This window comes from Prenolepis imparis, unplaced genomic scaffold (genome assembly GCF_030444845.1).
Source record: "Prenolepis imparis isolate NDT839.2.m4 unplaced genomic scaffold, iyPreImpa1.0 SCAF_3, whole genome shotgun sequence".
Classification (NCBI taxonomy): Eukaryota; Metazoa; Arthropoda; class Insecta; order Hymenoptera; family Formicidae; genus Prenolepis; species Prenolepis imparis.
The window spans coordinates 16,739,320-16,753,618 of record NW_028141161.1 but is presented as its reverse complement, the minus strand read 5'-3'; the positions used below and the strand labels follow the sequence as shown (position 1 = coordinate 16,753,618).

Genomic DNA, 14,299 nt, shown 5'->3' with positions numbered 1-14,299 from the left:
ATCAGTCGTTCATTGATGAAGACAGCGTTTTCGTGAACAGTCTATTCTGAAGTCGTGTCCACAGCATGGCAGCGCGTAGAAAAGAAGAGCCAATGAAGCAGCGATATCAAGCAAACGCTCGAGAAAGGGATCGCACTTATAGGTGAAAAGCATTTTGCATTCGCAAATTTTTTAATCTCGTGGAACGAGATATATGCTTAATGATATATATAAGCCAAACGTTTAAGGAAGAATGGAAAGCATTGATTATTCATTGCGCGAAGATGAAGGATTTAGATTAGAAGATTTTATATTTTCGTGTGCAAAATGTCTTTCGGATGAAATTTATCTTCAAATTCCTCTTCCATTTAACGTAAATAGTGTGATGAAGATTACATATATAGAGGATATAACACACATGATGTGGGATACAAAATTGAAAGAATACGATCTTCATTGTGCAGCGTCAACACGGCTTTCAGCGTCCTGAGAACTCTGATTCCGACCGAGCCGGCTGACCGGAAGTTATCGAAAATAGAGACCTTGAGGTTGGCCAGCAGCTACATTAGCCATTTGGATGCTATACTCATCGCGGGTGCCATAGATCAACCCTGCTCACGTCTCGTAGAAAATAGCGGCGTTTGTTCGACCAGGCCGCAAGTTTGCACTTTTTGCTTGGCAATGCATAAAAAATATGTAAGTTGTAATTAGTACTTTAACAAAACTACGTTAAGACGTAGTATCCTCTATTTTATATTGTACAGATGATATTGTGTGGTTGTGGGTGTGTGTGTGTGTGTGTGTGTGTGTGTGTGTGTGTGTGTGTGTGTGTGAGTGTGTGTGGAATACTTTTCTTTTCAATACAAAAAGAGAAAAATATGTAAATGTAATATATATATATATATATATATTTTTTTATATATATATAAATGTAAAATATATATATATATATATATATATATAATAATTATATATATATATATATTTTTATATATATAATAATTATATATAAAATATATATATATATATATATTATATATATATATAAAGATTATATATATAGAAATTTATAAAATTATATATGTATATAAATTTATAATTACCTACTTTAATGATAAACATTCACAAAATTGTAATTAAACATATGCATTTTTTTCATAACTTATGTGTGATACAAATTATATATAACTTATGAAAAAATGTGATTAATTTCAATTTTGTGAATTTTTAATAATTTTTATAAAAATTGTTTATGTCCATAGATTTGTTAAGTGCGATTTTTACGTCTTTTTTGTTCTATTTAATATGTTCATTAATTTATGCGATCAATAATGCGATTTTATTAAATTTTTGTCTTTCTATTTCGAATTTTTAGAGTTTTAATGTTTCGCAAGTAATTTCGGATTATCCAAATAATGAGGAAACGCCGTGCATCTTTATGCCAACGAATGCAACGTGTTTCAATTTAGATATAAATGATATTTAAAATCTAAAAGTCAACTATATAATATTTGTATATTTGTTGTAAATATTACCTATTTCTTTGTAGCGTATATTATAAAAAGAATTATATATTAACTTTATTAGGAATTATATTAATTACGTATTGTATGTAATTACTAATACAAATTTTTTGATGATATTTTGATTTTATGGAATATAATGTGATTCAAGTATTTCTTTCTCTCAGAGATTTTTATACATATATATCTAATTTTACAAATAACATTGAAAATTTCTGAATATAAGAAAAGTAATCATTACAATTTTGCTATAAAGAAAGATGTAGTAATTTTAAAATTAATATATCTGAATTTTTTAAAATTATAATTTTTATACGAATTAATTGTCGGTGAAACACTACACCAAATCGCTTCAAGTTTCGTAGAAAATTAAAGAGATCGTTACTTTAAATTAAATTTATTTCGTATTATTTTATATTCTACAATTATTTTTTATCTGTACAATTAAAATAATATTACAGAAGGAAAAACTTGAAGCTATCGCTTTTTTTATATTTTTTCTGTATTTTCCTTTACGTGTGTTGTCAAAACGCTTGAATGTCACTTTTGCGCCCGTCAGTTTTACTGCGCCCGTCGACAACGTGAGTCAATGCAATGTCTATAATCGTACATAACATAATAACTCGCATTCTTTAACAATCAACGCGCCTTCCTTCATGAAAAATAATTTTACCATTGAATTTTATCAGCCTTTCCTGTAATATATAGTACATTCCATCAATAACGCGCGATATACGATAGTTTCTTTGATATCGGAAGTTAAAATTTGTCGAGAAACAAGGACAATGCATTGAGTAGTAGTAGTTCATTTTAGTTTTCAGTTCTCGTTTTTTGTGCACGTTTCGTCGTTCGTAGTGTTCTATTATTTTAGTGTTCTATTATATTCAAATTTCTTCGCTTGCACATCGAATCGGCGACTGGATATCAATAGCAACGTGGGATCATCCACCGAAAATCAGATATCCTCGAATTTCATTCAATATAGGAGGCGAATCGAGGTGTAACGTCGTAAATATTAGTGAAGATTCACATTCATAAGGTGTGTTGAACGTAAGTTATTTTTATGATTTGCTTTTCGATGAATAAAAATATTTATTTTATTAATTTATTTTTTATTATGTTGAGGAGACAATTACGGACGCAAAACATCTACATATTTGTACGTAATATAACGATATTATTCATCTCTACCAAGGACGCAGTAATATACATATGTGGTAAAAAAAAAAACGATTAAATAACCAATAAAATTTTCCAAAAGAGCGAAAGATCGAATAATCATAAGTCATTTCTTATTGCAATAATATATTATGCAATATAGTAGGAGGGTAAAAAAGTAACATTAGACAATATTAATTCAATCGAGACAAATTTTCATCTGTGTTTAATATATGTTTTGATTTTCTTCAGATCTATACGTTTTATATGTCTAATGTCGCGCCGCCATTTTAGTATCATACACAAGGGGACGATGTACGACGCGGCGCGGCGCGGCGCGATTGACTTTACCCTCCTTCGATAATAGTCGCGCACGCGCAGTCTTATTAGTTCCTTGAGTCGACGCTACGCGGCGCTGCGTCATCCGCCGCCATCTTGTAAGAGTTGTCTCTCCATCTCCATAGTGTTTGGAGGTTTACGCGAGACGGGACGGCAGCTTCTCCGCCGGAGGCTGGAAGTGCTGCTGAAGTGGTCGGTGCAACGGTCCTTGGCAGTCCCTGGGTGTCCAGGTGACCTCGCGCGAGGCCAGGGTACCATCGAGCCGCCGGGACAGTCGCCAACCGATCCTCCTGCGCATCCGAATCCGTCGAAAGATGGTGAGTGTCCAACGTTAACACCCTCGAAAGTGCGAGAGAGAGAGAGGGAGAGCGAGGGAGAGAGAAAAAGAGTCTAGATATTTATCGGGGGCGACGATGTGTTTTTCTTGTTCCGCGTGTCGTGCAACGTCGTCGTCGTCGGCATTTCTCGTACACGCCGACGTTTCTTTTTTCCTTCGCGGAATCCTATTTTATTTTTTAACCTGTACGAATCATAGAGCGGACGACGATCGCGAGAGTCGTCGTCGACGTCGACGACCACAAGCGACACTCGATCTGTCGAGACACCCCACGTTCGAAAGTGTCGTTCGCGCCAAGTATCTCTCTCTTCTCTTCTCTTTTCTCTTCTCTTCTTCCCCCCTCCCCCTTCCCCTCTCGTTTTCTCGGAGGCGATCTCGCCTGACGATCTTCCGTAACGCGCGGTTATAGAGCGAATATATGTATGTACTATATAGCCTACGGGGAAGCGGCCTTCTCGCGCTTCTCCATACGATCCTCGTCTGTCCTCGTTTCTTCCGGACCTCCCGGAAGATCTTCGTTGTCGCGAGGGATGGGAAAAGAGAGATGAATATCTCGCACATGTGTCTGTCTCGCTCTACGGCGAATCTGTCAAATTTTAGACGTCGTAGATACGCGAGAAAAATGGACGCGCGTATGTACATTTCGCGATCGTCGCGAGTGTAAACAATAGGGATCATTTTCGCGGATCCCCCGCGGCGATGTGGAACCTCGAGAGAGAGGTAATCGTTCTCGTTCTCTCTCGCTCAGACGACACGTTCGAGACAATGCATGTTGCTCGCTTGTTTGATCGGTTGGTTGGTTGTTTGTTTGTTTGCGCTTTTAGGCCTTTTAGCTGTCATCGCGCCTATCGAGAGAGAGTGAGTGGGGGGGGGTGATGGGGTAGCCCGCCCCTCTCCCTCTCCCCGTTCCTCTCTTTCCTCACACATGTTCGTACACCCGCGTCGCGTGCTTTCGCGTAAAATTCGCGTCAACTACTAGAATGTGTCGACGTGTCTCGCGTCTCCGACTCCGCTACTACTAGTCAATATTCCGTGTAGTAGCGCTTCGTCTCGCGCTTTTCCTCGCGCTCCGAATGCCGATCACGCAGCTGCACGCATTTACGCCTAATCCTCCGCGAAATCTCTGTCACTCGAATCGACTTCTCGCGTGATCCTCTTTTATTCCCGTCTCCAATAGAAATCTGGGGTAACCTTCGCCGGAGTTCGTTGAGCGAGGGAAATGTTCGATAGTGTATGATATATATATAGTATATGTACATATAGATTTATATTAATTTGTATTCGTTGCATATACCTGGTTGAATTAAAAGATTCGCAAGTATCTTAGAAAACAATTTATTTTTATTTTTATTTTTATTTTTATTTTTATTTTTATTAATTTTATTTTATTTTCTTCGATTATACTATTTTTGAATTAAGATTTTCTTCTCGGTGTATTTCTCATGGAAGTTAGGTAATGTCAGGCGTGTATAGGATGACAAAAATAAAAATAGCAAGTGATTAATGCTATATAATATATAATATTTGAAATAAATGAGAAAAAATACCTATCAAGTAGTATCTGTATTAGTATAGTGATAATGATAGAAAAAAAACATGATACCAAATATAGATATCGTTTAATAACTCTTATTACTTTATTGGAGTAAATAAATAAGAACTAAGAAAAGCGAATAATTGCTTTTTTATGATTTCTTTAAATGATTATTCCAATAAATTCTTATGCGGTCTTATTTGCATTTCAATGTTGCATTATGCGATTTAATAATAATTTCTATGTTTTTTTATGTGGGACACAACAGCTTTTTCATTTCTCTCTCTTTTTATTCTAGTTTCATCATTTGAGCATTATCGTATTCTATAAATATCAGTGAAATTTAACAATTTATTATTACGCTTGTATTTTTTATATTTTCTTTCATTCTTCTTCAGATGCATTTTTAAACCTTTGAATTGAAGTCAGTGAATCAATCGAAATTTATTGAGACATCTCACGTGGCTTCTGTACACATTTTGCACCATCTTACATCTTGAATTTTATCATGAAATAAAAAATTAAACTTGATTAAATTCGGTTCAAAGATATTTAACTAAGAGAGAAATGCTATGAGAACAAGACAAAAATGTGAAAATTATATTATGTGTGTGTGTGTGTCAATAAATATTTTCCGGGCAGATCGAGAATATATAGACAATGATTTTGGCAATATTTTCTGGCATTGGATTCATTATATGTGAAGAAATTATTATATACAACACACAAATCTCTGTGAGATAAAGAAAAAAAGCTTAACGAAAAAATTATAGACGATGTTTTGCGTAACAAATAAATAAGTCGAGATCTTTAATCTTTTTGCTACAAAAAGTTATTAATAAACAGTTATAATAAACTCATCGAACATTTCCACTATATGTAAATTTATTGCAATTCATTATTTTGTCGCTAAATAAACATAATAGTCTCTTAGTCGACTTACTCTGTGTTTATATAATACGATATAAATTTATGCTCTATAAATTCCACACATGAATAGATATATGGTACTTTAGTAGAGCATTTAAGTTTTCTGCGCATTTGATTGATTCCAAAGGTGAAATATCTACGCTTCCGAGAAACATGAAATATAAACTTTCGGTCATCGCTCTGTACATGTTTCTCCGTAATTCTCCACATTCTTGATTCGTAAGTCTCAGTCGACGATGATACTTTTAATTAACGATCGGTGTTTATGTATATACATATATACAAATCATCGGCGACGCGTTTTCGAATATTTCTATGACGATATCGCGACTGTGTCGGCGTTTTATAGAATTTATTGTAATGACAATGTACGAATATAGGGGAAGGAAAAAGTCGAAACATTGTGTCGAATCAAGAGATGTCGATGTCATTCGTATTTGTATTTTGCAAATTTTCTTTTCTTTCATTTTTATTGTTATCTTTATGTTCATCAATACGCGAATAAATCTGTTATCGATTTGCATTTCGAGAAAAGAAAATTATTATTGAAACATATTTTTGACTAGAACGAAAAGCTCTGCATCAGAATCAATAATTAAGTGAATATGTATTAATAATGAATTAAATCATGCATCAAAATTAACGTGCATTTCCCGAGAATGCAAATTTTTTCTTCCACTTGTTTTACAACTAATTTTAATTAATTTTTTAACTTTTTTTTATTTTCACACAGGTTTCCCCATTTCAGTCAAAAGCGATCGTATTGCGGTCTCGAGCGTGCCAGATACTATCGAATCATGTAAAATCGGGCGATGATTAAGATTTTTAATGTTTTTCTTTGTCGAGGAATCGCGAGAGAGAGAGAAAGAGAAAAAGAAAATTGTCGCCCTATGCAATATGACGAATAAAAAATGGAATTGATTTGATTGTTGTATAGAGTTCGGCTTCGACCGGTGGTACGGAGGGGTCTAGTCCTGCCTCTAGCCCTGCCTCGGCCGCGAGTCTTACGATGGCTGCGCCGAAATACGGTACGTTGGTACCGAATCGTATTTTCGTAGGTGGCATCTCGGCGAGCACCAGCGAAGCGGAGCTCGCACAGCTCTTCTCGGCCTACGGCAACGTCAAGGCCACGAAAATTATCTCAGACCGTGCAGGCGTGTCAAAGGGTTACGGCTTCGTCACCTTCGAAACGGAGGAAGAAGCCAAGCGGCTTCAACAGGAGGTTCGTAATTAATCGCCCTCCTTGATCGACAATTGACACGATTCAAATATCCTAATCTTTGCTTTTTTTTTACTCCAGGCCGAATGCATCGTTTTGAGAGAAAGAAAGCTTAACATAGCGCCCGCGATCAAGAAGCAGCCCTTCTCTAGATCCTTCGACGGTAGTACCGGTTCGCCTCCTTCTGTGCCTACAAGTACTTACTATTATGCGAACGGTACGTTACAATTGCACATGTATTATACACATACATAATATGCTCGGTGAAGACTGCGAAGATCGCATTTCTAATCGTTTCTCTCTCTCTTTCCTCTGTTCCATTGTATAGGTATGGGTCTCGCTTATCAGAATGGTATGACGTTCTATAATACGGCAGCTCCCGCACCGGCGACTTCTATCGCTCCACCTACGGATCCAGGAACGATTTATCAAGCCACAGGAGTGTTTGGTAAGCATTACTCAAATGTTATATACGTATCACGTACAGTCAACGTAAAATTTATCGTAACAGAATAAATAGAGATTATTATTCTGATATGTATTTTCTACTAGCATATTTAATCAAATTTTTGATAAATTATGTATCTATAAAAAGTAGAAATAAATGTAGATAATACGTGTGTACGTTACATATATTATCGTAAGATGAATTTCTCTAGTAAATGCAAATGTACACAATCTTAGTTTAATCAAGATGCAGCCACGTTAGTCGTTGATTAGATAATTGGCGAGTTAAATTTATTAATTTTTATTTTTTCCCAGGTCCTCAAGCTGCCACCAACCATCAAACATTCGCTCCTGTGATGTATCCATGTCCGGCCCCGTCGCTATACATGCCGCAGCAATATCAGTATTCGCCTATGACGGTATGTAAAATAATACCGATCGCTTTCCGATCGTTTTTTTCGTACTCTCCTCTTTCACTCTCCAAGTTTAGATGTTCCTGGGTTTTCTCTCACCGTGTAAACATATAGATAGATCCTAGCATAAGATCCTGACCGTCTTTGTCTGTATCTTTATTAAATGGTGTATATCGGTTACGGTTTGACAGACAAACGGTCTGATGGGAGAAGCCATACCACCGGCGTTTCTACCCAACCCTCAGCAAATGCCTACTTACGTCCTTCTCGACGCTATACAGTATTGAGGTCTAAAGGTATAAGGTCTATGGCAAAACGATTAGCATGTCGCTCGTCATTTCTTGAGCATTTCACTTTTTTTTCTTTTTACCAATCTCTTGATGCACGGCCTATCGATGCATGTTCGTTCATCGCCTTTATTGTCTCACGACTTGTAACTTATATTCACGATTCGATGTCAGAGCATTTTTGCTAATTTTCGACAGTTTATAAGTTTATTATAATCGTGAAATAATTGAGATAAAATATGCATAAAAAAAAAGAAAGGTAAATAATACACAATCTGATTAATTACAATAAATACACAATAGAATAATCAACATAATGAAAGATAATGATGATAGTGAACGTAAATGCATCATTAATAATGATACAATTCTAATGAGACTGATAGTGTGGTAATGATATTAATTATTAATAACATAATAAATGATAATCGTATTTACAATCATTTAAAATAAAAATTTATGTGTTTATAAGCAGTAACGGGCATGAAAAATAAATAATCGATCAATTTTAATAATTTGTGCTTAAATATATCGTAGATCTATTGGATATGGTTCCTTCATTCTCTTTCTTCTCTATCGTTTTCTTCACTTGTTTCAATTTTTATTAATGCATAATTATTTTTTAATAAATCACGATTAAATGTGATAACAGAGATGTTAAGATGTGCTTACCGATTATGTACTTATTGTACTTGTTCAGCATGATTGTCTGCTTCATTTTTCCTTTTGTAGTTTGTTTTACTTTTTGACTTCTGAGTCGCATTTAATTCATCGACAAATCTTCAAGTAGCACACGATCTTTTCACGTTTGTAAGACGCTTTATTGAAACGATATTTTGTAATATTATCTTATAATAGGCTTAGTTTCGAGCCAAGTTCTTTGGACACTTGGAAAAATAGAGCGAATATAAAATATACCGAAGATCACTTTCTGTAAATTATCGAAAATATATATTGTGCATATAACAATGTATAGGCATGCACGCAATGTGGATTTTGAATGGCTTAATCTAAATATCTTCTTTTCTATGAAGTACAGTATGAGGACAGTAAAAAAAATATTTATATCGATAAATAATTATGCTAAGTTACGCTACGTAATAATTAACGCTTCATCATTAATGTAATCCCCGATTGTTTGACTTGTTTCTTATACACACATCTTTTTCCTAACTTGGAATGATCTAGGAAATGGCAGGTCATTGTGGAAATATACATGAATTGAAGTGTACAGCTTCGCTTGTGACTTTCATACAGTTATGTTTATAGACTTGTTTATTTTCATCAAAACAATAAGGCTATTTCCGTAACCATTAATTAATTTAATCAATTTCATCTTTCTATTTCCATCTTTAATAAGTAAATAAAAGTAGAGAAACATCGATTAACGTTTTAATATAAGAATGCCATTTTTTAATATTTCTTTTACATATAGATAATATATTTCCCGTTTAATACATATTTATTCTATGTGAATATATACATATGAATATACATATCTATGTATTTTTATATGAATAATATGGATTAATATTAAACGTAACTCAAGATCCTAAATATTTCAGCCACAAATGCTGTATATGTTGCTTATTTTCCATTATTAATTTATCACATAGTTATTATTTATATTTATAATCGATTAAAATAGAAATAATGAAGCAGTACGTTGTAATTACGATGCTCTTCTATAATTTACTCGTCAAAATTTTAAGAGAACGTAATTTAATACATTCAAATAGAGTAAAACTTTTTACTCTCGATTAGAGAATCAAGTGCAATGAAGAATGACTAATGTTTACGGAAATAGCTGCCATAAATACGACAAACATATTTGCATCAGTATTCAGAGCGTTCAAGAGCGAGCGGATATTTAAACCTGTCTCTGCTTGTTTTGTCTACAGTACGAACCGTACTACGCAGGAGCGGCGGCCGCCGCCGGGGCGCCTCAGTACTTGTACGCTACTACCGGCGGTTCGCCGAGCAATACGAGCAACGGTGGTGGTGGTGGTGGTGGTGGTAATGGCAATAGTTCCGGCAGCAACGGTAATAACGGTACAGGAGCGACCAGTCCGCTGACGGGTCCACCGCCGCCTCTCCCACCTCCGCATCCGACGCACTTTTACGCACCTGGCGCACCGCCCCCGCATCATCATCCACCTGTACCAGCGGGTCCGCCTCCTCCCCAAGCGCAAGTGGATCATCTGTACTATACTCCTTTTGCAGCTGGTCCGCACCACGCGCTGCCGCCGCCGCCGCACGCGCCTATGGGATTGACCGAGCAGCAGCTATTGCTGTACGCTACGGACGCTACATCGTGCCAGCAAACCTCCACGTCTGACAGTCAGGCTGTTCCGCAAGAGGTAAATTCTATATCTTTTTCTATATGTATCATCGGAATTTTTTTCGGCTTACACGTGTTTAACAGTTGTATTTGGGATAAACCCGGATGAATCTCTTTGACGTTACTTCCAAATTTTCATGAAAGTAGTATCGTTATTGCAATTACATATATTTATTATTTACTCGATACAATAATAGTACACACATGTTGGTAGTTGCTATAAATGGACACAATGTCGATGTTATGTTTAACTATGAAGATTTATTCGTTTTTACTGCTCGAGAAGATTGGAATTATGGTGAACGATTAAGTGCGACAAACAGCGTTAAATGAACGGTAAAGAAATGAGGAATCGGGCTCTGATAGGAGAGGTCTCTATCGCCGTATACATATAATACATTCGTCGTTGCCGAAAACGTATTTCTTTTTTTACCACGCAGCGTATTGAATTCAGACAGGCATTATTCTATGTGAAATAAAATCGTAGGATTCACGTCCGACGCCGAGCCACTCGGAGCAACCGCACGGTGAAACGCAACAGGCCTCTTCAGGCTCACCGGCAACACCTCTGGTGCCCATAATACCCGTCAAATTCCCCGTGTCCGGTCGTTACCACGCTAATTATCATCCTATCGCGATACACACCGCACCGCAGAACGATAGCGAGGACTGTGCCGCCAGTCCGATGCATTGTCGCATCCTCTATCACCCGGCCGTATACATTTCTCACGCACACGCACCGCCGCCCTATACGCATCACAACGCATCATCATCCGGCACGGCTAGCCTCCTGCCGACACCGTTCTCGGCCTCGCCGCGTCAATCCGGCTACGACATCAACACAAAGACACACGGTTACAATTCCAGAGACTGCGGCGGCAATAAGTATACGGGCGGTCAGAATGGTAATAACAATTTTCGCGGTCAGGGAGGTCACGGCTATCCGCTGAATACACACGGCCCCAAATCGCAGAACGCACAGGGTGGTTCGCAGTCGTACAACAACGGAAGGTGTAGCGGAAACGCGGGGGCGGACGGTTACTCACACAAGTATTCGACGATAGCGATGTCGTCGTCGCGATTACCAGTTCAGTACAATAGGAGGACGGCTGGATCGAACGTGGGCTCGTCGGCGATCCTCAGGTCCGGCAACGGCGGCTACGGCTCGAGCCAGGCCGCGCACAAGTTTAATCACGCTACGGCGTCCAATTACGGTGGCTCGCACAAGTCGAGCAACGCCGTTCACGGCTATGAGTACTCGACGAATGGACGCGCGAGGAACTACGGTGACGATCAGTACTACGAGATCAACAACAGATCGATGGGCAACGGTGGTTACGGTTCTACGGGTCGTAGAAATTACATTTCGAATAACAACAACTATAGAGGAGGCCCCGCCCGATTGGATCTGCACATTGGAAGCGACAACAATGGTCGACCTAACAACAACGATGCTTCTAAGACGGACAGTGCCGTCGTCGTCGTCGTCACGTCAACGACGTCGACGACGACGACAACCTTGTCCTCTCGCCTGTCTCCAGCCGAGCGGGCAAACGCGGATGCGTCCAAGGACGCTCAGGAGAACCCGGCGAGCCCACCACCAGCCCCGTACTCACCCATGACACAGCCCCTTCCAACTCTCTCACCACCCACCCCCCAGGTCCAGTTTTACGCTCCGGTCCAGAATCGTTATCAGCCATCTTCCATGCCTTCGTCGCAGCAGCAACAACAGTCTACCAACAACAGTCAACGCAGCAGCCGGTATTCCGTGGGTCAGACGTTGGCTAATCGAAGGTCGTCCGACAAGTATTCGAACGCTACCGGTTCATCGCAGACGACGATGCTGCGACAAAGTGCCAAGTACAAGGTGAACGGTATAATGCAGACCGCGGCGACGACGGTGACGAGCAAGCTCGTCGATGATAATTTGGGAGGCGCCGGCGACGGCCCTGGTAGGCTACCGATTACGCCACCCGGTACACCGCGGGCGAGCGGCCATCCGGGGGCTGGTGATCAGAATCAGTTGAGCGATACGTGCCATCAGATGCAGGCGCTGACTCTGTAGATGCTTGAATTTCCATTCATCCCCCGCGCCCTTTCTTTTTCTTTTGTTCTCTGCATCCGTTTTGTTGTCTTCTTATCGAGAGTATATATAAAAATATATGTATATCTTATAAGAGTCTAAAGGGAGAAAGAAGCCACGCGCGACCTAAAATATGATGGCTGCAAACTGTGGAAAAAAAAAAGAAACACAGTAAAAGAATCAAGACATGCAATATACACATACATACATATATATACACATACACGCTACGGTATGATTTCTCTGGTGATCTCAGACTCGACATGTTAAAATAATTAGACATTCGATGTAGAAACGAAATCTTCTCGAGTTCAATAGCTTGCTGATCGGTTGAGCGTAATTCCGACGAAAGCTCTGCGAACGCGATCTATACAGCCATGTATAGGGAAAACAGGATACGATAGATTATTAATTGTTAACTGTGACAGGAAAGAAAGAGCGAGGAATATGTGTAAAAAAAAAAACTTGAATGAATATCCGACAGGAAGTGTGTAGCAGAGAATTAATGAAAAGAAAACTTTTATCTCTTAAGAACATACACATACACACACAACACATACACATATAGATATGTCATTTACATATATCTACGTTATATAATATATATATATATATTATATATTATACTATTACAGTATCCGATGTTATATGCGTGATAGGCTCGACAAACCATGAATCTCCGCGAGCAAGGCTAGATTAGTTAGCAAAAGATAGAATCAAGGAAAAAAAAAAAGAAATAACATTGTTATCGTACAAAAAGATGAGCGATTTGTCATGTGTTCAAAAACAAAAAAAAAAAAAATAAAAGGAAAACAAAGCAAAAGGGGTAACAGGAGGGCGAGATAGGGTTGATTTCATAAAAACGGTTGCTCAAGGCACTGCCACATCTCCATTAATTTTATTTTTATTTTTTTTTATTATTTACCCCGAAAAATGCGGGGGATGTACCCGTACTTATAATTTTTTTTCTCTCGTTAGAGTAACCGTGAATATATATTTCATCTCGCGTTCTTTTTCAAACGTAGAGCGAGCTGATGTAAACCGGATTCGTTGTTCTTTTCGTTGACATATTATCCCGTGCTAAACGTTGTACATGTTGTAGCTGTTAAATACCGGGAGAAAAAAAAAAGAAAAACCGCGACCCATACAAGTACGAGAAGACGAAACGCCCCGTACCCAAATGAAAATAAGGTAAGATATTAAAAGAAGAGAGAAATAATAATAATGAATTAAAAAAAAATGTGTCGGCTGTGAGCTTCCAAGCAAATAACAATAATTAAATTATTATAATATTAAAAAGGTTATTAAATAATATTCTACCTAATTGTTACAAAGGTGGATTTCTTTTACCTGTAAATGTGAAACAAATTTGTTATCTCGTATCTCACGTAGTTATGATTGTCCATTTGAGAGAGAGAGAGAGAGAGAGAGAGAGAGAGAGAGAGAGAGAGAGAGAGAGAGATAGAGAGATAGAGAAAGACAGATTAGAGAGTTTCGGCGCCGTCATATGTAAATGTTTTTTGCGGCGCATATATACATTACCTGAAGATTTCGGTAAGACATCTGTATCGGTACGTAGATAGAAAGATGAACAAGAGCGACAGACAAGAGCCTAGAAGAAGGCGTAGAGATAATATCCGAGCGAACACTGTTAACACAAAGAAATTAATTTATTGAAAAAGCAAGAGTGCCTTCTATTTGTTTTCATA

General features: G+C 37.9%; 2 protein-coding genes across 2 annotated transcripts; both read left to right on the top strand.

Moving 5' to 3' along the window:
- Nucleotides 1-65: 65 nt before the first annotated feature.
- LOC145934580 (basic helix-loop-helix transcription factor scleraxis) lies at nucleotides 66-841 on the top strand. The gene is made up of 2 exons (XM_083035152.1): nucleotides 66-142; nucleotides 444-841. Exons 1-2 carry the CDS (start codon nucleotides 66-68, stop codon nucleotides 688-690), a joined length of 324 nt encoding a protein of 107 aa, XP_082891278.1. The 3' UTR covers nucleotides 691-841.
- Nucleotides 552-13,397, top strand: LOC145934569 (uncharacterized). The gene is made up of 9 exons (XM_083035129.1): nucleotides 552-675; nucleotides 2,434-2,541; nucleotides 3,125-3,316; nucleotides 6,738-7,022; nucleotides 7,101-7,236; nucleotides 7,348-7,467; nucleotides 7,782-7,885; nucleotides 10,068-10,526; nucleotides 10,995-13,397. The coding sequence occupies exons 3-9, from the start codon at nucleotides 3,314-3,316 to the stop codon at nucleotides 12,570-12,572; spliced, it is 2,685 nt and encodes an 894-aa protein (XP_082891255.1). The 5' UTR covers nucleotides 552-675; nucleotides 2,434-2,541; nucleotides 3,125-3,313; the 3' UTR covers nucleotides 12,573-13,397.
- The last annotated feature ends 902 nt before the right edge of the window (nucleotides 13,398-14,299 follow it).

What these genes read in the sequence shown, in the direction of transcription:
- LOC145934580 (XM_083035152.1), top strand. Translation starts at nt 66, where the DNA reads ATGGCAGCGCGTAGAAAAGAAGAGCCAATGAAGCAGCGATATCAAGCA. An exon ending in GAAAGGGATCGCACTTATAG is followed by an intron (nt 143 to 443) that starts GTGAAAAGCATT and finishes TTCATTGTGCAG; the next exon opens with CGTCAACACGGCTTTCAGCG.
- LOC145934569 (XM_083035129.1), top strand. An exon ending in CCAAGCGGCTTCAACAGGAG is followed by an intron (nt 7,023 to 7,100) that starts GTTCGTAATTAA and finishes TTTTTACTCCAG; the next exon opens with GCCGAATGCATCGTTTTGAG. An exon ending in GTCAGGCTGTTCCGCAAGAG is followed by an intron (nt 10,527 to 10,994) that starts GTAAATTCTATA and finishes ATAAAATCGTAG; the next exon opens with GATTCACGTCCGACGCCGAG.